Raw genomic sequence first — 21,931 nt, 5'->3', positions numbered from 1 at the left:
CGGTCTATTCAAGACCAGGAACTCACCCACTCTCCGACAGGTGTGGACCCCCTAGTGGACCACCTAGTGCCTCCCACAGCCCCACCCCCTCCCCCGTAAATGTAGTCTGAATAATGATAAACATGGTCTTTTGCCTGTTAATACCTACAATGAATTGAAGAAAATATATGACAACAATAATGTTGAACGTAACTGGCCCTTCTAACAGTACAATTGGCCCCAGCTTGGCCCCCACAGTTAAAATGATCTTGAACCTCCCCTGTTCCAAGAGCAATGCAGGATGTTCAGCGCTTTTTCTTTGGCTCACTGGTGATTGTTTGTGTATTGGGTGAATGTAGCCATCATTGTCAATAAGAATGTGTTCTTAATGATCTTGCCTGGGTAAATAAAGGTTAAATAAAAAATAAAAAGTAGTGGAAGTTTTAACATTGCACTGCAAAAATTGTAATTCATTTTGGTCAAATCCATCTAACTAAATGTTCGTGTTGTTACCAGGGCCTCCACCCTTGGGTTCTGTTTGTCCATCAGAAAAGGGATGTGAATGTGCTCTCTGCCTCGGATGCCGAGATAGTTTCTCAGTAGGGTTACCCGTAGACATCCGGTGTGAGCAGATACAGGTGCCAATACATGTTATTTTTTACTCATTACGAGTCTTCCTGCCTGAACCAATGAAACCAACCAAATGTCATATCGCCATATGTCATATTGAATACATTTGAACTTATATTATATTGAATACGTAGCTCATTAAATAGGTTACATTAACAGACCATATGGAGGAGTGGAGAAATTCATGATCCTGGCTGCCAGACCACCGAACTCCGTGCGGCAAGCTGTTGTTGCTCTCTATAGCCGGCAAAAATGAGTAGCTTTCAAACATTTTAGCCAGTTTTTTAGCCACACCCCTGCTCAACAGTTATTTCCTCGCTTTAAAGTGCGAATTATGAATCGAGATGATGTTGCAGTACTGGCACTGCTCAGACGAGGTCACTGGTGATTTAGGCAACTTTTCCTTTACATTTTATTGTCCAATTAAATCTAGAAGTAGTGTTTTATTAATCAAACTACACCCAACTCAGTTTAATATAGTGCATTCACCTGATATTCATGTGACCAAACTAATAGATGCGTCAAGGTTTTGCGAAACGTGGTGACCAAATTAGTCTCCACGTAAAGCCTATACGAAGCCCGGAGCCGGTCTGTTCATCAGACTTCCTTGTTAAAAGTAGGGCTGGAAGGCGTACCACTGTACTATCAAAAGTGCGTCCTTCACTTCACCAGGCCACTATTCTATTAAAAGTGCTTCCTTCACTTCAACACCAGACTGTATCCTACTGTAAGTGCGCGCACCGTCGCTACTCATAGGCTGCATCTCCTCAGCCCATAACCCAGGTAAGATAACATCGAGACGAAGACGTAATTTCAGCACTAATGAGCGTATAAACTAAACTGTCTTTATAGTACTGACATATTTTCCGGTCATATTATAAGACGATCCGACTACAGATCAGTATTCAATTCGAATCGATATGTTTTGATGTTCTACGTGGGAATGAAAGTAAATGTAAACGTGTTATGAGAATAATATGTTGCACAGCTGACTAGTTGGTCTAGGTATTTGTCATCCACTCTGCATTTTCCAAACCACTGCCATCTCTTTAGCAGCACCGTTTAGGCTATGCATTTTCTCTTTGTTCACTGGATTTAATTTTCTTCTTATTCCTTACTGTATTCTCTATCCTTCACCTGTCCATCTGCTACTGAAACACCAAAAATTACCTACGTGATTATCAATTAAGTCCTATCTATATCTATCTATATATCTATTTATCTATCTGTCATTGTTGTGTGTTCGTGTAGGGAAGGGGTGTTTTGTTTGCGGTATTTGTGTTTGGGGTGGAGGACATATGTGTGCGTGAGGGCGATGAGTGTGTGTGTGTTGGTGGGATGTGGGTGTGATAAACTGAGAGCAGGGAAGAAAAAAATAGAAAAAAAGTGATAAAGAAAGAAAAACAAGAAAGATTAAAGAAAGAAAGAAAGAAAGAAAAAGAGAGTGTGAGAAATTGACAAGAGAGTAAGAGAGAGATTGAGTGAGAGAGAGAGAGAGGGTTGGACAAGAGAGAGATGAGTCTACTTTAAACTTCAGCGGGTCTGTATAACCACGTCCGGGGGTGCAGTGACGGGGGGCTGTGCTAGTTTGGTACTTATGATGACACACTGGAAAACCACAGCACTGTTTATCAGACCGACCTTCTCCCAGTCATTGTCTCTGAGTTGCCTTAAAGCAGAGTGCATCAGGCAGACATATCGGATCCACCAGCCCTTTCTCAGGCTCTGTTCTCAAGGTATGGAAGATACTGTGCTGCATAGGAACTATATATATATAATTTTTTTTCATGCTTTATTGGATAGCTTTCAAATATGTTTTAGGGCATTTCTGCATTAATTGAATATACATTGAAGAGTGACAGAAAATGTAGGGAGAGACATGCAGGAAATGGTCAAAGCCTGATTCGAACCCAGGTCCCTGCCATAAGGGTTCACACTAAACTTAGCCTATGTGGAGCCTAGAGTAGGCCTACATGTCACTGTGGTGATAGGGTGCTTTTTCATGTTTGTGTATTCATGCGCTTGTGCACTTGTGCACTTGTGTGTGTGTGTGTGTGTGTGTGTGTGTGTGTGTGTGAATGTATGAATCTTAGATTGTGTGTGTGTTTGTGTGTAGAAGGAGAAAATAGATTGTGCTGGATGACTGTAGCTGTATCATCATAGTTTTCAGAAGTCTGCTAAGGTAACTGTACATATCTAAAGAACTTATCATAGTCGTATCACCATCTTCCTATCACAAGGACTGGCAGGGCTCCAGCTCTTGAAGTCCACTGTAAGAAAATATGTGGTTGTGGTTCTTGAAGCTCGCCTTTAAAGGAAAGTTCTGTAGATACTGTCTCAACAGCTTACAATCATGTGACAGGATGTTGCCAGTAAGAATGTGTATTTGAGCTGGGCAGACATTGTGTGTGTGTCGTTCTTGCTAAGAAGTTGTAAAGGTGACTGAAAAAAAATATCTCAAGTGTGAATATGAAAGTTGAATGTTCCTTCACACTTGATCTTTTTGTGCTCCCTGACTGAGTTGAGGTGTGATCGATGTGGTTTTTGAGTAGCTAAATGACTGGGTGGATCTGACTTGGTTTGTCTCTCCTGTCAGTTGATTGGCCGATGCTGGAGCAGACTTCTCAGAAGATGTTCAAGACACCGCAAGGAGGCCCATGAACGAGAGAACTTGTCTGACTGTGCAGCACACACACAGAAGGAGTCTTTACAGCGCTCTGGTCCTGGGACGTCAGAGACACATGTTCCCCAAAGCTAGGAATGAGGAGGAGATCGTGGGTGTACGGACAGTCTGACAGCCAGTGGTGTGCGTGTGTGCGTGTCAGTGTGTGTCAGTGTGTATGTGGTAAGTTGAAAGAGCGACGGCAGGCTGGTCTGACAAGATGTCTGAAGAACATCAATATACCAGCAGTTCCGTGGGGCTTCTCTCCTCCATCCCCCTTCTCCACCACCCCCACTCAAACCAGCCGTCACCCAACTCCCCCCAGCTACCCTCCCCCTATAATAACCAACTCCTCTCCCCCCAGCCTCAGGACTCGGACTCGGGCTTCTCTCCTGGAGGAGTCCCCTCTGATATGGACCTACAACTGCTCCTGTCCCCCAGGACCTTCTCCCCCCAGCCCCAGCCCCAGCCCCAACTGTTCTCTCCCCAGCCCCAGGGCTCAGATTCAGGCTTCTCACCAGGTGGGGGCCCTTCTGATATCACCCTGAATCAACTACTCTCCCCCCAGGCTCAGGGCCCTGCCCAGGTGGGTTACCAGCAGATCCACCAGTATGAGCAGGAGCAGGAAACCCTTTACCAGCAGACAGAGTCTGGAACAGACTCACACAGTGAGCAGAACTTCAATGACTACAACTACCAGCTCCACCACAACCATCGACTAGACAATAGCCATCGACTGGACCATCATGCTCAACTGGATCATGGTCAGGACCCATCTCTGGAGTTGCAGCCGAACCAGCAGAGTGGTCCTCAGTGTGAGCAGATGACCCAGCTAAGAATGCCCCTCCAGAACCAGCTCCAGCCCCAGACAGGACCCTACAGCCCTCTGGAGCTGGAACACACACACCACCTGAACATACACGCACCTGAACACACACACTCGAACACACAAACGCGTGTCCTCATTCATACCGCACAGCCCGGCCACACACCCACTCACACCCACTACTCTCCGCAGGCGTACCCAGCCCCAAGCACACACACCCCTCACCCTCTCTCCTCGCATCTCTACAGTCAGCGCTACGAGCAGGGCGACGCGCAGCAAGAGTGGCGACATGCCCACACACACTTTCCATACACACACACTCATGTACAAAGCCCCTACACATTTGCACATTCACATGCAGAGGAGACACAGGGCCTGTATATGTACCAGACAGAGTCCCAGGGGCCGATTGAGCACCTCTCATCCCAGCAGCGCTTCTCCCCACTGAGCTTAGGCTTCAGGCAAGGGGTCCTGGGCACCCAAACCTCCATGGAACTCCTCCCATCACCGTGCATTAAGGGGGTCTCCAACCTCCACCATGACCCCAGCTATACCCCCAACCCCTACAGTAGCCCTGGCACAAGCCCCTACGCTGACCTCAACCCTTGTCCCAGCCCCAAGGAGGAGAGCCCGGGACTGGGGAACCACAACCGGCACCACAGCCTCCCCCTGACTCCCTACAGTCCTCTACCACACTCATACCTCCAGCCTGGCTCTCAGTCCAGCCCCACCCCCCAGACGAACCCTTACAGCTACTCCCAGACTTACCACCCTAGCCAGCCAAGCCCTCACTACCAAACCAGCCCAAACCCTCACCTCTTCCTCCCCCAGAGCCCGGTCCCTCTCCCCAGCCCTTTCCCCCCCCCTCCCCCCCTGGTGCAAGGCCAGTGCTGGGGAGCAGAGCCAGGGGCTGGTGCTGTGGCCAAACCTCTGACCAGAGAGAGGACAGGAACCCGTCAGAACCTCCTCCACTCCTCCACTGCTTCTCAGACACAGGTCAGACAATAACCCTAATCAACCGTAACCCCAACACACCCTGACTCTAACCCTAACAACCTCTAACTTTACCACACACTAACCCTAACAAACCCCAACCTTACCATGAACTGACCCTAACACACCCTAACCCTAAAACACCCTAACCAAAACCACCCTAATCTCAACACACCCTAACCCTAACATACTCATTATTTTAACACACCCTAACCCTAGCACTTCCTAACCCCAACACACCCTAACCTACCCTAACCCTTATACATTCTAATCCTAGTTCTTATTTCACTATTGAAGCTTTCTGACCATTTTTAAACCCAAGCTGCTCTCTGTTGGTTTTGTTGGGCTGAAGACAAGACTGACAATATACTCGGAACACCTTGGAAACCTGAACAGCAGGTGTGTGGTTATATATATATATATAGCATGTTTGTGTGTGTGTAAATGTATTGTACTACATGTGTTTATCAAGGTATTACTGTAATTAGAATTGTGTGTGATGGGTGTTTGCATGTCAATGTTGCTTATGTGTGTGGGTCGGTGTGTGTGCATGCGTGTGTGTGTGTGCGTGTGTGTGTGTGTATCAGGAGGCTCATGTGCTCAGTCTGCCAGCGGGACTTTAAGAGCCTCCCTGCCCTGAACGGGCACATGAGATCTCACGGGAGGCAGCAAAGACAGACCATCAAAACACACCCCAGCCAGAGAGAGGTAAGACAGCACACACACATACACAAACACACATACACACACACACCTACACGAACACTCACACACAAACACATGCCAAACACAGCCCCACACTGACACACACATGCTAGCTCACAGGCATGCCTACACAAATCGCATCCGGGTATCACTAAATATAAGATCAACTTCCCCTTTTGAATGGCTAACGTTACTTCCTCTTGCTCTCTCTGTCCTCTCTCTCTCCCCATCTACCGTCCCTCTCTTTTACACCCCCCCTTCCACTCTCTGCCCCCCATATCCCTGGACCCCCCCCCCTGTCTCCCCTGACTCAGAGGGAGGAGGAAGCCCCAGGATCAGCTGACAGCATGTGCCCCGTCGCCATGGTGATGCCCGTGTCCATGCCTGTTCACCTGCCTACCTTTCCTACCCAGCCGGAGCACAGAGAGCAGACGAGAGCCCCCAAGAGGGGGAACAGGAAGCACCCCCATCGCCCCTCCCCTCTGCTCCTCCCCACCGTGATCATCCCCACCCCCTCCCCTCTCCCCAGGGGGATTTCGCTGTTCCAGAGCCTGTTACGCGTTGTCGCCGGTAACGGAGAGGTTTCCGGAGGAGACGGGGCATTCTACACCCCTCCCCCCATGCTGTGTCCTGTGAGGGACGGGACAGGGCTGTACTGCTCTCTCTCCACCAGGGGGCAGCAAAGAGCACACATCGTACTGCTACACAACTCAGACAGTGAGTACAGTCTGCTGCATTTGACACTTTTTATTGAGTGACAGAAAGTGATAGGAAGTGACATCAGTGTTTGTGTTTATGATTCACAGCAAGTGTGGACAGCAGCGTGGCCATGGTGACCCCGCGTCCCAGGGAACAGTCAGTAGAGATCAAACCGTGAGAAACTATCGCCTCACCCCTTACTTCATACTTGAGCCAGCTGTGACAAATTGTTTATGTAGTTCTTCATCGGTAACGGAGATGTCAATCACAGGCGGATCAACGTGGGGTCGTGTTTCCAGGCGGAGATCCCTCCTCTTTTTGAACGAAGACAAGCAGCGATAGACCCTCACTATGCACTGCTACTCTGGACGCCCTGGGACGACTTGGAGACTGTCGCTACACAGCAGAGAGGTGCACACACATGCACACTCACACACACACACACACATGTATGCACACATATACACACATATTTAAAATGACTTCTTTCTGTTTCTTCAGTGAAAGCCTTCCTGATGATGGCGTGTTCCTGTGTGGTACCTGGGGGCGGAGTTAACTCAGAGTATGCCCTGCACGCCCTATCAGAGAGCAGAGGAGACTTCCTGGTAACCTCAACTGTCTTTAAGGCTAATGAATGGAAAATGACTGATCAGATATACATATATACATACATATGTATATATACATATATATGTATGTATAATTCTTTTTCTCTGTCCATCTGCATTGACCATCCCAGGTGACCTTAGAGAAGCTCCTGCTGTCAGCCCCTGGAATGCAACCTCTGACCTCCTACCATTACACAGGTCTGGGCCCATAGATACAATAGATACAATACAGGGTTCCCTGTATTTTGTTAGTTAAGGTGGTAGGGTGGGGTTTGCTGTCCGACCGGGGGGGCAATAGATAGTATACAACAGGTCTGGTCTCAGATATACTAGAAACTATTCATAAAAGTGCAATAAAAGGCAATATGGGAGAGGGGTGTAAGGGGTAAGTTGATGTTGTAAAGGGACAGTTAAAGGTTGTGTTATCAAAACAACAAGGAAACACAACCTCTTCCATACCAAGTTACCATCGTAACTACAATGTTATGGCCGTAGGTACACACAGAACAATGCACATAAAAGCCCGTTGGAAGAAGCGTCTGGCCTGACGTCTTTCACATGACTCTGAATGGAGCAATAACAAAGTGTGTGTGTGGATAAAGAGAGAGAGACAGAGAGAGAGAGAGAGAGAGACAGAGAGAGAGACACATGGTAGGTAGCACACTGACCCGTAGAGGCCAGCACTAGGTGGTAGTTAACTGTCTCTCCTGGGGGGGTTGGGTCAGGCTGTGACAGATGGACTCCAGCAGAGAGGAGGCTGGTGAACAAGGCCATAAACCTCTACCAGAAAGACTTCTCCCGCATCCAGAAAATGGTACTGACCCCAGAAACCTGCTTGCAATCCTCTAATCCTCCTCTCACTATCTGGAAGAGGTGGAGAGGTTCACGTTCAGAAGGTAGAAGCACCAGCGTGTTGTTTGAGTCATCTGATGGCACCAACCCAGATCTGGGCGATTTGAATCAGCTAGTTTTAGCCGTGAATGGAACTAACACATGGTAGTACTTCTACTGCCTGAAACGGAATTTCTCCTCCTCTGCAATCTGGTTTGAACGCATTCCCGCTTGACGGTTTCTGTACGTGTGTAGGTGCAGACCAAGTCTCTGGCTCAGTGTGTCGAGTTCTACTACTTCTGGAAAAAGAGGTTGCGTCTGAACATAAGGACCCCATCAGAGGTGGCTCTCACACTGCCTGAGGCGAATGACAGGACCCCCAACGGACTGTCCGAAAACTATGCCACTGTGGACATGAGGGGCCATGAGGTTACAGATCCATTCTCAGCCAATCAGGAGCTCCCAAACTTCAGGTCACCCGAAGTCCTGGAACCAGCAGCCTGTCAAAGCCTCTCCTGTGTTGGTGGACTGTCCAAAAGTGGAGAGGTAGGTGTTTCTGCTGCATGACACACACACGTACACACAAGCTTGCACATTTACACTCACAGTCAGGCAGGCACTCACACACACACACACAGACACATTTTTGTATTTTTTTTTTGTCATTTAGCAGACGCTCTTATCCAGAGCGACTTACAGTAAGTACAGGGACATTCTCCCCGAGGCAAGTATGGTGAAGTGCCTTGCCCAAAGACACACCATCATTTCGCACGGCCAGGGAATTGAACCAGAAACCTTCTGATTACTAGCCCGATTCCCTAACCGCTCAGCCACCTGACTCCCGTGACACCACAAACACAAACACACACACGCACACACACACAGACAGAGAGATAAGAAGAATATCCACGTTGGATACTCTTAACACTACTAAGATACTTTACTAGTCATTAATAGCAAAAAGCATAACATGGAAAGTGCCAAAACAGCACTACTGACTTCACCATAGAAAAAATGACTGTACAGACCAATGGGATAAATATTCATACTGAAAGCACAGCAGCACCTGTTGAGTCCAAGAGACAAGCGGGGCTGAAACCTACTTCCTGTTCAGAAACCCTCTTCCTGTCAGTCCTGTCATCTTTCAGCTTCCTGTGTAACAATGTGACTCGACACTTCAAAGAACTTCATACACATCCTGTTTGAGTCACTGTGGTGACAGTTACCACAGTAGCGTGACGTGTCGGCATGTAAAGTGTGTGTGAGCATGAGTGCATGTGTGTTTGACTCTGTGTGTGTGTGTTTTTGTGTGTGTGTGCGTGTGAGAGAGAGAGTTTCTGTGTTGAGTTCAGTGCTGATGCAATGTCCTCCTTTGAAGCAGACCCAGACCCACAGCATTTCCCAGCTGACCCTCCCTGGTTCCTCCCTCCTCCTGCAGGTATGCTGCAGCTCCAGCACCCCAGTCCTGGACGGTGTGAAGCCCAGCTGGTCTCACCATTCTGGGCTAGGATCTCTAGGGGGCTCCCCCGCTCCATCCAGTCTTGGCTCCAGGCCCAGCCCACAGACTACCGCCATCTACCCCTGCAAAGAGTGCTCCAAGTAAGGCAATTGGCCTATGTAGGTTCTGTCTGTCTGCTTGAATCATGACAACAGGGTTCTTATCTTACCTACCTCCTGTCTCCGTTCCCTCTCTTTTACTGCAACCCTTCCCTTTTACCTTCCTTCTCTTCCACTTTCGATGCTCTCCAGGGTTTTCACCAAGGTGAAGAGTCGTAACGCCCACATGAAGACCCATCGCCAGCAGGATGACTCTCCAGTAGTCTACATGCCTAAGAAGGCCACATCCTGCCCAAGGCCCAGACCCCATCTCCCAGCCCCAACCCCCCATCACTCAGCCCCAGGCCCAGCCCCAGCCCCCATCTCCCAGCCCACCATCTACCAGCCCCAGTCCCCATCCTGCCCCAGCACCAGACCCCGTCTCCCAGCTCCAGACCCTATTTCCCAACCCCAGATACGGTGTGCCTGTGATTGAGTGAATACTGGTAAAACACACTGACAGCACGTTTCAAAAATGTTTGAGTTGATGTTGTTATTATATCAGAGCACCTATATGTTTTAAAAGTGTACGTTTTAAAATATTTTACAAGTCATTATGGTTGCATCTGTTTGTCCAAAAATGCTGTTTTCTACTTTTGCATCTCTCCAAAACATTGAAAGTTTTCTATGAAGTTAAAACCTCGTTATTACCAAGGCATTACTGTTTGATGGGGTTGAATGGGTCTCCAGCGCCATCCCCTGGTCACAGGGCCAACCAACAAAAAGGCCATCCTCTGGCACACAATTGTAGTTTACCTTATGAACATATTGATTTAAACTTATACAAATATAAACTTTTCTATATTTTGGTAAACTCCCTTTCTATTTGTATTTATCTCTTTCTGTCACACACGCGCATACGTGTAAATACTTTTATCCTGATGTGACCTCAATTCCAACCTTTGCTTTTACGCCCATACCGGAGAGTTGATTGGTTGCTGGCAAATGAAGATGACGGTACGTCGGTATGTCGCGATTCCAAAGGTCTGATCCCAACACACCTGTGCACACACGGTTCTTAACGTGTACTGGTGACCAAAAGAAGAACATGTCGCGAAAGAAACGGTCGAATTGTAAAAAAATATCTAAGAAAATATCAGAGGACGTGTCGGAGATTATCGAGACTGTTGAGGTTCACCCATATGCCAGAGAGAAGTCGGAGAGTGAGGAGACTCCAGCGAAGGGAAGCCCCCAGAGAGTAGACTCTCAGACTCAGCGGGTAACTCACAGCAATACTCCGATCAAACAGAAGACCTCCAAAGATGTTTACTTCGCGTTTCTGCCCGATAAATATGAGCCACTTATTGAGGACGAGTTGGAAGAGGATGTAGAGTGGAAAGAAGAGAAGGAAAGGAAGAAAAAGGAAAAATACAAAAAGTACAGAAAGGTAAAGGAGAATAAAACATTAGTGAAACTTTCAGTCCGTGATGTTCACAGAACACATTTGTATAGGAATGTTTAGCCTACCTGTCAGTTTCTATTGGTTTAATGCCAAATGGATATTGACAGTGATTAACTTCTGTATTTGTTAATGCTTCAGGTTTTCTTTACTAAGCACGTGCAAATTGTGACCTTTGAGTTAGTTTCAGTGCTATTACATGTCAGCAACTCTGAAAAAGATAAACACGGAATTCGAACGTATGCGTTTAGTTGTAGGCTACAGCTGGTGCATTTAAACAACTGATAAAGGCCATAACATTCCTTTGTATTAGATCACAGTCACGTGAAGAACATTCATTGATAAAAGTGAATTATTAAGTGATTCATGATTTGTGCCGTTTCTCTGGCTAATCATAGGCTACAGAGCTGATATAATGCAAAGTAGGCCTACATAGTTGACGCTCCTGTGCGACCTGGTGGGTGCTGAGTTAAGACTTGAGGCGAGGATTAAGGGGGGAGTCTGGGTTCATGAATCTCTCCCGTCTTTGGGAGTTAGCATGCCCAGGTCTTTTAAGCCCTCACATATGACATCTATGATTCGGTCTCTCCCTGTGTTCACACACACACACACACACACACACACACACACACACACACACACACACACACACACACACACACACACACACACACACAACACACACACACAAATGTGTACACTTATAAACACACACACATTCTCTCACTTGGGGGTAAGCCTCCTTCGCTCTCTCTCTACAAATACAACCACCAAGATTAGAAAAGACAACTCATTGGCGTAGCTAGAAAACTAGGGACCCCATGTAAGTAATATTTCACGAGGTCTCCTAAAATATAATTGGATCAACTATGGTCATGTATGTCCCTCTCTATCTAGAATCCCCCATCCCAGCTGGGACACATGAGAGTGATGCTGTCTAATTCTTCTTCACCCACAGAATGTTGGTAAAGCCCTGCGGTTCGGCTGGCGATGCCTGGTTGCCGGGTTACAGAGCTTTGCTGGTGGCTATGCCACGCCCCTTTCGGCAGCGGCCACCTTGGTGACTGACGCCCACAGGGCTGGTAGCAAAGGATGATGGGATTTTAGTGGACTGATCCAGGAGGACTGGGACCCAGACCTCTCTCTCTCACGCTCTGTTAGGCAAACACACACACACTAACACACACTAACACACTGAAACACATCTTCACCTTTACCCGAGATGTGGGAATTGCACACACTGGTGGCTTGTAAAAGCATGTAATAGATGAGGGTTATCATGCTATCTGTTGTATTTTACAGCATCCGTAAAGATATGTTCATTCTGGGAAGCCAACACAGCTACACAGTCCCCCTGGCTGTAAGACTGACCATCAGTGAGTCCTCCTTAATACTAGGCATGATAGAGATGAGAGAGAGAAATATATGGATTGGTATAGATTATCCTCTTTACAATGTATTATTACTGAATTACTGTTTTACAGTGTAGAATTTGTAATCAATGTGTAACGCAGTGTATCATTTCTAAATGCATTATGTTTGTAATTGTTTGAAGCTGCAGTGCAGTTGGACTTGTGTGTGTTATGATGAGTACATCTGACTTCAATCATCAGGAAGGGGGGCACACGGTTTACAGGGAATTCCATGTCAAGATTTCAACATAGCACTTATATCAATAGTTTTTTTGTTTCAATCATATTACGTAACTGCGCTGGAGGTAGGCAAGAGGTTGAAACCTGTAGAGCCAAGACAGGCAGACAGACAGAGCTAGAACAGACAGACAAATGGATGGACAGAGAGAGACAGGCTTGGCATACAGAACCGATTAGGAAAGAGAGTGACAGAGATCCAATACCCGGAGAGGGAAAGAGAGAGAGAGAGAGAGAGAGAGAGAGAGAGAGAGAGAGAGAGAGAGAGAGAGAGAGAGAGAGAGAGAGAGAGAGAGAGAGAGAGAGAGAGAGAGAGAGAGAGAGAGAGAGAGAGAGAGAGAAAGATACAAAGACAAATAGTGAGAAAGAGAGAAAAAGGGAGAGAGATTATTAAAAAGACGGTGGTTTTCCAGAAGAGGAGAGAAGAGTTAAAACAGAGAGTTGAGAAAAGGAGAAAGAGGGAAATGATGAGATGAAGAGTCGAGCAGGGAAAGTGTTGAAGAGAGTGTGTTTGATCACTGTGAATGTGACCATATCAACATGAATTAAAGAAAGCCGAATTTATATATAGTAACAAACTGGTATGAAGTCCTGGTATCTTCGAGGTTATGACTTTTTCCTATGATTCGCTTAAGTTACAATTATAACAAATATTCCCCCCACATCTGCTCTACGACCATAGGCCTACATAATTTCACAGTGGATACAGCAGAGTGCGAATTATACAATGACAATCGGGGGGGTCAACTTCTTCTCCAGGGCGTAAAGTCATATTTCCGATTACAGGTAAGAACGATTTATAAATGTATTGACCCCCCCCCCCCACCTGTTGTTTTACCTCTTTTGTGGGGGTCCAAGTCTTAATTATGGGGGTCAACCCACCAGTGGCGGTTCTAGACAAATTTTACTCTGGGGGCCAAGGTGGGGCCAGTGTTTAATCAGAGGGGCACATTAAAAAACAGAAACAAATGATATTTAAATGTTAAATACTTTTATTTTGCTTCACATTAAAATCATACAAACGGCTCTTCCTCTTCCAGCTCCTCAGCTCTCTCAATACCTTGATATGTTTTCTCTCACTTTTTTATTTACTGGGGCAAAAAAGGCTGCAATGTCCCTCCCTTGTTTCATGATGACTACTAGAAGAAGAAAAACAACGTAAAAAAGTATTATTCAGTCAGCTCAGGGGGGGCCACATGGGGGGCCAGGGACATTTTTGCAGGGGCATTGGCCCCTGTAGGCCCCCGTGTAGAACCGCCACTGCAGGGTTCGAATTACGAGGGGGTTGGGGTCAAATACCTGGGCGACTGAGATTTTCATAGCCTTCTGCAACTGCAAGGTTCCTGATCATATTTATGCTGAGATCATGTTTATGCTGAAACTGAGATAATAATAAAAAAGAAGTGACTATGACAAATAGTAGGCTACATTTGGAAGTATTAGATGTGACACTGAGTGCAGAAAGCACTAATCAATCGGTAGAATGCAGTAATATTTACGTACCGCACGAGGGGGCTTAGTGCTCAACTTCGAACAGTAAGAGTCATGCACAGAAGCATGCAGGAGAAGAGAAAACCTTCTAAAGTCTCTCGCCTCCCCTGGTCTCTAGGGTCTCCGCGGTCAAGGCAAACCAGGGGCAATGAAAATGGGGATTTACTTGAAAGATCTTGGTTAAAAATAAAATCAAGGACGTCTTGGAAGTCATGAACATTTCTGAAAGGTCGCCAAATTCAGACCTCCCCTACCCTCTCACGCGCAGTGTCATGGACAAGCGGTCTTGTATTTTGGTCAAAAGCTGTTGGAACAGCAACACTTGGACAGCTAGGTAATAAGTATACATTTCATATAATCTGTTTCGTCCTCAGTAGTGACCTCAATGAGAATGAGTGTGTGCGTTTTCAAAACACGATCCTGTCCAGATCATGATCTGCTGGTCTTCAACACGGGTGGGAAGTATTGAACATTGGACATTGAAGGGCCGGTCAGTTACTTCACCTGGAAAATTAACGCAGCACACCACGGTCGTTTTGCAGTGTATTATCTGTGTTTAAATGTGTTAGTCTCCCTGGGACTTAGATATCCAGAAAACAGACAGACCTGAGTTTCATCGACAGGCTTGGTTTGGGCCCGACATACCCCTGCTTGTTCAACCCTGAACCACGTCGCCGAATTTTAACACTGTCCGCGGCTTGGGGCGAAACCTTAGGCAATCCGCATTCGTTTGAAGATATCCGTTCGTTTTGTTTAGTCACATGACACAACGTCTAGTCTAACAAGAAGTGAGGAGGATAGGAGAGGCGCATAGATGACTTCCTCGCGTATGGCTCCCTTGCAGCGCGCGGTGTACTGGCGGCTTTCTCTCGTTTTTTTCTTCACGGCCTTCAGCTTTTTCCTCGATGTCTTCACAGTCCGCATAGGCTTGTGCGTCTCCGGTGAACCATTCAAGAGAGGGGATCGTTTGGACCAGCGCAACCACAGCAACATAAAGACCGCTGATGTGAACTTTTCACATTCAGTGTCACCTACATCACTCGCGAAGTGGAATGGCACCGCCAACGAAAATGTGAGTAGTCTATTACGCAGTAGGCAAACATTTGGAACTGATTGATCCCCAAAAAGTCTGGCACAAACTAGAGTGTCAAATCATTTGTCACAGTGTTTTGTCATTCTTTCTCTTTGTTTGCTTGGGTGTGTGTGTGTGGCCTAGAACACAGTGTGTGTGGATGACGAGGTGCTGTCATATGGTCAGACCATGTACATGAGTGGACTACTGCTTGGATCTCTCTTTGGTGGAGCTCTCTCAGACCGGTGAGACACGCACAGATAGACCGATACACTGTATTCAACTATACCAACCTATCAAGTCAGTAGAGGGTTCTTCCATGTTATTGAGTCTAAACCAATGCTAACAGATTCAACAGGTCACCAGTGTGTGTGTGTGTGTGTGTGTTTGTTTGTTTTTCTCTACAAGAAAGTGAATTATTCATCAATTTCAGACAAACTACAGTTCATCTCTGTTGTTGAATAACCATGTTTGTGTGCGAGTGGCATGTGATCACTCAGTGTTTCTCATGTCTCTACTGTGTGTACGGGGAGTGTGTGTGTGTATGGGGAGTGTGTGTGTGTGTGTGTATGGGGAGTGTGTGTGTGTGTGTGTATGGGGAGTGTGTGTGTGTGTGTGTGTATGGGGAGTGTGTATGGGGAGTGTGTGTGTGTGTGTGTATGGGGAGTGTGTGTGTGTGTGTGTATATGGGGAGTGTGTGTGTGTGTTTCTCCCCCAGGTATGGGAAGCGCTTGGTTTTCCTGGTGTGTGTGTGTCTGCATGCTGTAGGAGCCCTGCTGCCAGCTGCTCTTCCTCACGCCCTCCTCTACCTCACTGTCCGCTGCCTCACTGGAGTCGCCTGCTGTTGCATCAATATTTGCTCCTTCAGCCTGGGTAAGGGACACACACACACGCACACTCACATGCGCACACACATGCACACATATGCTTCTCATTCACACACATATACACATGTAACACAGCATGTCAAACTTTTATGAAACATTCCCAGGTGCACAACCTTCTTAACCTTAACACTACTGCTTATACTGAGTACACTCCAAAGGTGTGTGTGTGCGTGTACGAGTGTGTGTTATGCGTGTGTGTTTGTCTGCAGGTGGGCCCTTATGTAAAATTGTGTAACCAATAAAAACAAATCCCTGAAGAAGCATTGTTTTAAACATAAGGTCCACATTATGATTCATATGCATAACTTGCAGTACCAGTTTGTGAGCGAGTGTGTGTGCGTGTGTGTGTGTGCAAGGAGAGGGTAGGGCTGTGGTGCGTGTACCCACATCCAAAATTGTAACCAAAGTGTAACCAATAACTAATTCCTGAAGAATATTTGCTTTCAGTTTCCAATGTAACTGAGTCACAGACTGTGTGCGTGTGTGGGTGTGCGTTTGGTTTTAGGTGTGGAGTGGAGTTTACCCAAGAGTCGCGTTTGGCCCCCGGCCCTCTTGTCTTTCTCCTTCAGTCTGGGAATGATGGCGTTGGCCCCCCTGGCATACTGCTTGCGCTCCTGGGTGCATCTCCACCTGGCTTTGGGCCTGCCCCAGCTGCTCTGCCTGCCGCTCTACATGTGAGTCAGCCACTAGGGGGCACTGCAACACTGGCCCGCCTCCACCTTACACTGGGCCACAAAGAAAACAAATGAGTTGATAGAAGCGTGAACAAAATAGACAATAGTAGAACCCTCAGATGAAAAGGTTCCATTTTAGAACGCTTATCAAGTACCTGAGGTGTGTGTGTGTGTTTTAGCTGTATACCTGAGTCTCCACGCTGGCTCCAACTGAGAGGAAAAACAGACATTTTGGAAAAGTACAGAAGACACAGTTCAGAGGATAAACTCTGTCTGGACCAGGTATGCACACACACACACACACACACACTCAATCAGTACTCCTAACCCCTTTAAACCCTGATGTGTTCCACTGTGTTTTGAACCTAGCTGCTGGACACGGCATGGAGTAACCCACGGAATCCTGATGAGAAAGTGCACACACCTGAGACTGACACACACACACCTGAGACTGACACACACACACCTGAGACCGACACACACACACCTGAGACTGACACACACACACCTGAGACTGACACACACACAGCTGAGATTGACACACACACACCTGAGACTGACACACACACAGCTGAGACTGACACACACACAGCTGCAGTACACACACCTGAGACTGTGTGCTCCTACCTCAGCAGTCGCACCATCCTGCAGCGTCTGTGCATCATGAGTTACATTGGGTAGGTGAGTCTGGGCCTGCGGGGGCTGCAGGGGAGTGTGTGTTGTGTGTGTGTGTGACTTGCAGAGAGTGTGTATGTGGTGACTGCGTCTGACGAAGATGATGTCGAAGATGATGGAGGAAACGGATGGTTGTCTTGGAGGGTAGATAATGCTACAGTGAAATCTGTGTCCCATTGGAATTTCACCAGGTTCTCTCCCTCTCCCCCCTTTATCTCTCTCGCTCTCTCTCTCTCTCTCCCCCCCCCCCCCCCCCCCCCCCCATCAGCCTGGCATCTGCCCTCACATACTTTGGTATCTGTATGAACGTGGGCTCGTTCGGAGTGGACGTCTACCTCGCCCAGTTCTTCTCCGGCCTGTCAGAAACGCCCTGCATGCTCGTCCCCTTCCTATTGGCTCGTTGCGGACGGCGCCCGATCAGCATGCTCTCTCTGCTCCTCAGTGGCTTTGCCTGTCTGATGTCTCTCCTGGTGTCCCACTTCTGTGGTACGTGCTCACACACACACACAGTCCCTCACACTCAATGGTCCTAGCTAATGTGTGTGTGTGTGTGTAGATATCCCTGCACTCGTCATGACTCTGGCCATGGCGGGGAAGCTGTGCATGCAGATTACAGTGTTTGTTTCACTGCTCTACAGCATCGAACTATTCCCTACAGTCATCAGGTATGTCACACACACACACAGACAATTTAAGTATGTGTGTTTCCATTAGGGTCCTAATTACCACTGTATATGTTCATCACATCTGTGTGTGTGTGTGTGTGTTGCAGACAGAAGTGTGTGGGGCTGGTGAATTTGTGCTACCGTGTGGGATGTATTTTAAACACAGTTGTCAGTCCGAGAGGAGAGATCCCATTGGCTGCCATGATTGTGTATGGGAGTGGTCCCATCATTGGGGCGGGCCTCTGCCTGTTGCTACCAGAGACCAGTGGCTTGCCGCTTCCTGATTCAGTGGAAGATTGTGACAGACAACCCAGCCTCCAGCTATCCACACTGCTGTGGCTCCGGGCCTGTTGTAGGAGGTAAGAGAAGCAGAAGCAGAACAGTCTCTCTGTCTGGTGACTGGAGGGGTGTGGCCTAATAGATACCTGTGACCAGGTACAGACCAGGTCTATACTTCACCAGAACCTTTGTGCCTCAAATAAGGCTTCTTCTGTAACCCACCACCACCAGTTCTGTCCTGTTTGGAACAAATCTAATTCAGGTTGTCAGTAGCCACTGACACTTCCTGCACCTGCCGAGGTCTGTCATCACCATGGAAGCAGCTCTGACTGTGAGTCAGGCTGAGGGAGAACAGAGGTTCATTCTGGGAGATGTAGTCAGTGCGATGAAAAGCAGAAAAAGTCCCTGGCTGTTATGGTTGAGATGACAAGGGTGGAGTCTATCCAGGACGGCGTGTAAAACAGGATTCAGAGCTGTGTTGAGGCTGTTCATGCATGACTAAAGGGTGTATTTGACTTAGTCAGGGGATCCCTTGGAAGTATATCAGATAGCAACAGGGTAGGTCAGTGTGTGTGTGTCTTCTTCAGGCAGGATCCTAGTTTAAGGTCTGTGAAGTCATAAATGAACGGTCCCATTAGGCCGGGCTATTTAAAGCAGCATTGACACCTAACCCTGGAGAGCTGGAGAGCTCTTCATTGTGCCAGCACACTCTGATCCACTCACACATCCCAGACAGCTGCTGTGTGTGTGTTTATGTGCTGTGTGGGGGTTTGTCACATTTCTTCTTCGTCTTCTGTGCGTGCGTGTGTCTGAGTGAGCGTGCAAGAGTCAATGTGTCGGTTTGTGTGTCTGTGTTTGTGTGAGCGTGTCCGCGTGACGTGAGCATGCAAATATGAAGGTCCCGTGGTACTGTAGTCAGCGTTGGAGCATGTCAGGTCAGCACTTACTCCTCCCCTCTCTTCCCTTCTGCATCCCCTCTGTCATGCCTCCTTCCTTCCTCTTTCCTGTCTCCTTTCTCCTCTGTCCTGTCTCCTTCCTTCCTCCTTGCTATCTCCTTTCTCCTCTGTCTTGCCTCCTTCCTGTACTGCCTCCTTCCTCTTTCCTGTCTCCTCTGTCCTGCCTCCTTCCTGTACTGCCTCCTTCCTCTTTCTTGTCTCCTTCCTTCCTCCTTCCTGTCTCCTACCTTCCTCTTTCCTGTCTCCTTCCTACCTCTTTCCTGTCTCCTTCCTGTCTCCTACCTTCCTCTTTCCTGTCTCCTTCCTACCTCTTTCCTGTCTCCTTCCTGTCTCCTACCTTCCTCTTTCCTGTCTCCTTCCTACCTCTTTCCTGTCTCCTTCCTGTCTCCTACCTTCCTCTTTCCTGTCTCCTTCCTACCTCTTTCCTGTCTCCTTCCTGTCTCCTACCTTCCTCTTTCCTGTCTCCTTCCTTCCTCCTTCCTGTCTCCTTCCTCCTTCCTGTCTCCTACCTTCCTCTTTCCTGTCTCCTTCCTTCCTCCTTCCTGTCTCCTACCTTCCTCTTTCCTGTCTCCTTCCTTCCTCCTTCCTGTCTCCTTCCTTCCTCCTTCCTGTCTCCTACCTTCCTCTTTCCTGTCTCCCCCACTCTTTGCTCTGAACCCTGTGGCTCCAGCCTTGGTAATCAAAAAGCTCTAAAGGGAGCTTGCTTTGCTGAGATGTCAGGATATTTGTTTACCGCAGACAAGCAATGACAGCAACCAGTTACTCTTTATATATTAGTGTAATATATACACAATACATTAGTCATCATTGTACACTGAAATGAACCCTAACAGGTTCAACATGGTCTTGTGGATTTCTCTGTTAGTCCTTGTGAGTATCACAGCACTATCTTCACTTTCTGGCAGGCACTCCTTAGAATCCCCGGACGAAAAGGCCACACCGTTTCTGGAGAAGGACCCAGAAACTGCAAAGTGGGAAGGAAACAATGTCTTTACTTACCCTACAGAGACACACACACCCCTCACTGCCATTTGTGCTGTTTGAGTTAAGAAACTACAGCATACGCAAGTCAAGAAAACAATCTTTCTCTCGCACGCGCACACGCGTGCACACACCATATTCTGCACATTGTGACTTTCAGTAAGCAGTAAGACTTCAGCTCTCAAGTCTTTCAAATCAGATCTTATTTGTATTGCCCTTTTTACAAGCAATGTCACAGAGGGATTCTCTGTGTCAGCTGAAGTCACCTTTTAAAGATATAAATCATTGCCTGTATTGTACATATATTTTTTATCATGCGGGTATTTAATAACTTGGTTAGAAGCACATTTTTGTATTTGTGGATGTATTTGTGTTCTTAGGGGTTCCTTTCATTTATCTCTAAAACTACTGACTCAACTTACTTGAATTGAATTCTGCAAAAGTGAGAAACCATCCATGCAAAAACAGTATTATGAGGATGTATAAGAGCAGGGTATGTGTGCTTGTGGGGAGATTCCTATATTCAGGAAGTCAAGTTCATTTTAGATCATTCATACAATTCTGGAGAGTATGTTGGTATGATCTCCCTGAGTTTTATATTGGTGCCAGATGTTATTTGCTGGAGGATGTGATAGAATCAGGAATGTCCCCCTGCAAAGTCCAAAAGAATAAAAGGAGGATTTTCAATTTCAGAAGAATGTGTCTGTCTGCGGTCTGTCTGGTCATGTAATGCACGACACAGAAAAACCACTCAATCTGAGACAATCATACACACCTGAATGTGCACACACACACAACCATGTCACACGCATCACGGGCACACCCAAGCAGCCACACACACCTGCATGCACACGCTGATGATCACACATGCACCACTGTGCACAGGCACCTGCATGCACATGCTGATGATCACACATGCACCACTGTGCACAGGCACCTGCATGCACACGCTGATGATCACACATGCACCACTGTGCACAGGCACCGGGAGGTTTGTCACCCTTGCTTATACAGACACACTCACTCTGGTGGGGTTTGTGGTGGTGGTGGGGGGGGGGTCTTAAAGAGGCGGTGCGCAAATTTCAGTGACCTTCATAAACGAATAACACTTCCTGTCTGCTTGACCCGCCCATCGGCTTGCTGCTGGCGCTCCTCACAGCATGGACACTACATTCTGTCCAGTAGTGCTCTCTGGTGGCCAAAACAGAAACTGCAACCTTCAATCACGCAAGACAGGGTTTGACTGAGGACAGGCTTCATAACCTGACAAGGGTTCCAGTGGAAGCTTCCACGTGTCTCGTTCCATCTTCTTCTATATGGGGCGTCAGGTGGCTGAGCGGTGAGGGAAGCGGGCTAGTAATCTGAAGGTTGTAATCTAAGTAATCTGAAGGTTGCCAGTTCGATTCCCGACCGTGCCAAATGACGTTGTGTCCTTGGGCAAGGCACTTCACCCTACTTGCCTCGGGGAGAATGTCCCTGTACTTACTGTAAGTCGCTCTGGATAAGAGCATCTGCTAAATGACTAAATGTAAATGTATCCTTTGTTTTTAGAGGTTTCATCAGAACTTACAACAGGATCTGACGTTAGAGTTGTCAATTGGAGAGCTCTCACCCTCTCTCTCTCACACACACACACCTATTAGAGCAGGTATGTGTTGGATCAGAGTATTTTAA

General features: G+C 47.3%; 3 protein-coding genes across 8 annotated transcripts; all 3 read left to right on the top strand.

Annotated features, from left to right (window-relative positions):
* Positions 1-1,251: 1,251 nt before the first annotated feature.
* LOC134007248 (transcriptional-regulating factor 1) lies at positions 1,252-10,354 on the top strand. 3 transcript variants are annotated; one of them, XM_062446530.1, is made up of 14 exons: positions 1,252-1,392; positions 3,206-5,093; positions 5,443-5,489; positions 5,678-5,798; positions 6,110-6,125; positions 6,159-6,512; positions 6,602-6,668; positions 6,766-6,905; positions 6,996-7,099; positions 7,234-7,300; positions 7,828-7,916; positions 8,189-8,479; positions 9,372-9,532; positions 9,683-10,354. In XM_062446530.1, the coding sequence occupies exons 2-14, from the start codon at positions 3,492-3,494 to the stop codon at positions 9,963-9,965; spliced, it is 3,342 nt and encodes a 1,113-aa protein (XP_062302514.1). In that variant the 5' UTR covers positions 1,252-1,392; positions 3,206-3,491; the 3' UTR covers positions 9,966-10,354. The 3 variants fall into 3 exon arrangements, with proteins under 3 accessions (XP_062302514.1, XP_062302510.1, XP_062302511.1); XM_062446526.1 differs by having other exon boundaries at positions 5,413-5,489; XM_062446527.1 differs by lacking the exon at positions 1,252-1,392 and adding an exon at positions 1,936-2,345 and having other exon boundaries at positions 5,413-5,489.
* Positions 10,355-10,470: 116 nt separating this feature from the next.
* c21h1orf115 (chromosome 21 C1orf115 homolog) lies at positions 10,471-13,602 on the top strand. Its single transcript, XM_062446534.1, has 2 exons — positions 10,471-10,916; positions 11,887-13,602. Exons 1-2 carry the CDS (start codon positions 10,497-10,499, stop codon positions 12,022-12,024), a joined length of 558 nt encoding a protein of 185 aa, XP_062302518.1. The 5' UTR covers positions 10,471-10,496; the 3' UTR covers positions 12,025-13,602.
* Positions 13,603-14,079: 477 nt separating this feature from the next.
* Positions 14,080-20,949, top strand: si:dkey-190l8.2. 4 transcript variants are annotated; one of them, XR_009928022.1, is made up of 11 exons: positions 14,080-15,140; positions 15,285-15,385; positions 15,859-16,013; positions 16,533-16,701; positions 16,881-16,983; positions 17,071-17,378; positions 17,645-17,862; positions 17,933-18,041; positions 18,149-18,400; positions 18,552-19,255; positions 20,182-20,310. XR_009928022.1 is itself a non-coding variant. In XM_062446533.1 (11 exons), the coding sequence occupies exons 3-11, from the start codon at positions 15,330-15,332 to the stop codon at positions 20,318-20,320; spliced, it is 1,509 nt and encodes a 502-aa protein (XP_062302517.1). In that variant the 5' UTR covers positions 14,099-14,402; positions 14,986-15,140; positions 15,285-15,329; the 3' UTR covers positions 20,321-20,949. The 4 variants fall into 4 exon arrangements, 3 of the variants coding, with proteins under 3 accessions (XP_062302516.1, XP_062302515.1, XP_062302517.1); XM_062446533.1 differs by lacking the exon at positions 18,552-19,255 and having other exon boundaries at positions 14,099-14,402; positions 14,986-15,140; positions 20,182-20,949; XM_062446532.1 differs by lacking the exon at positions 20,182-20,310 and having other exon boundaries at positions 18,552-19,571.
* The last annotated feature ends 982 nt before the right edge of the window (positions 20,950-21,931 follow it).

Source organism: Osmerus eperlanus, chromosome 21 (assembly GCF_963692335.1).
Source record: "Osmerus eperlanus chromosome 21, fOsmEpe2.1, whole genome shotgun sequence".
NCBI classification, from domain to species: Eukaryota; Metazoa; Chordata; class Actinopteri; order Osmeriformes; family Osmeridae; genus Osmerus; species Osmerus eperlanus.
The sequence above is the reverse complement of the archived record's forward strand: the minus strand, read 5'-3'. Positions and strand labels throughout refer to the sequence as shown.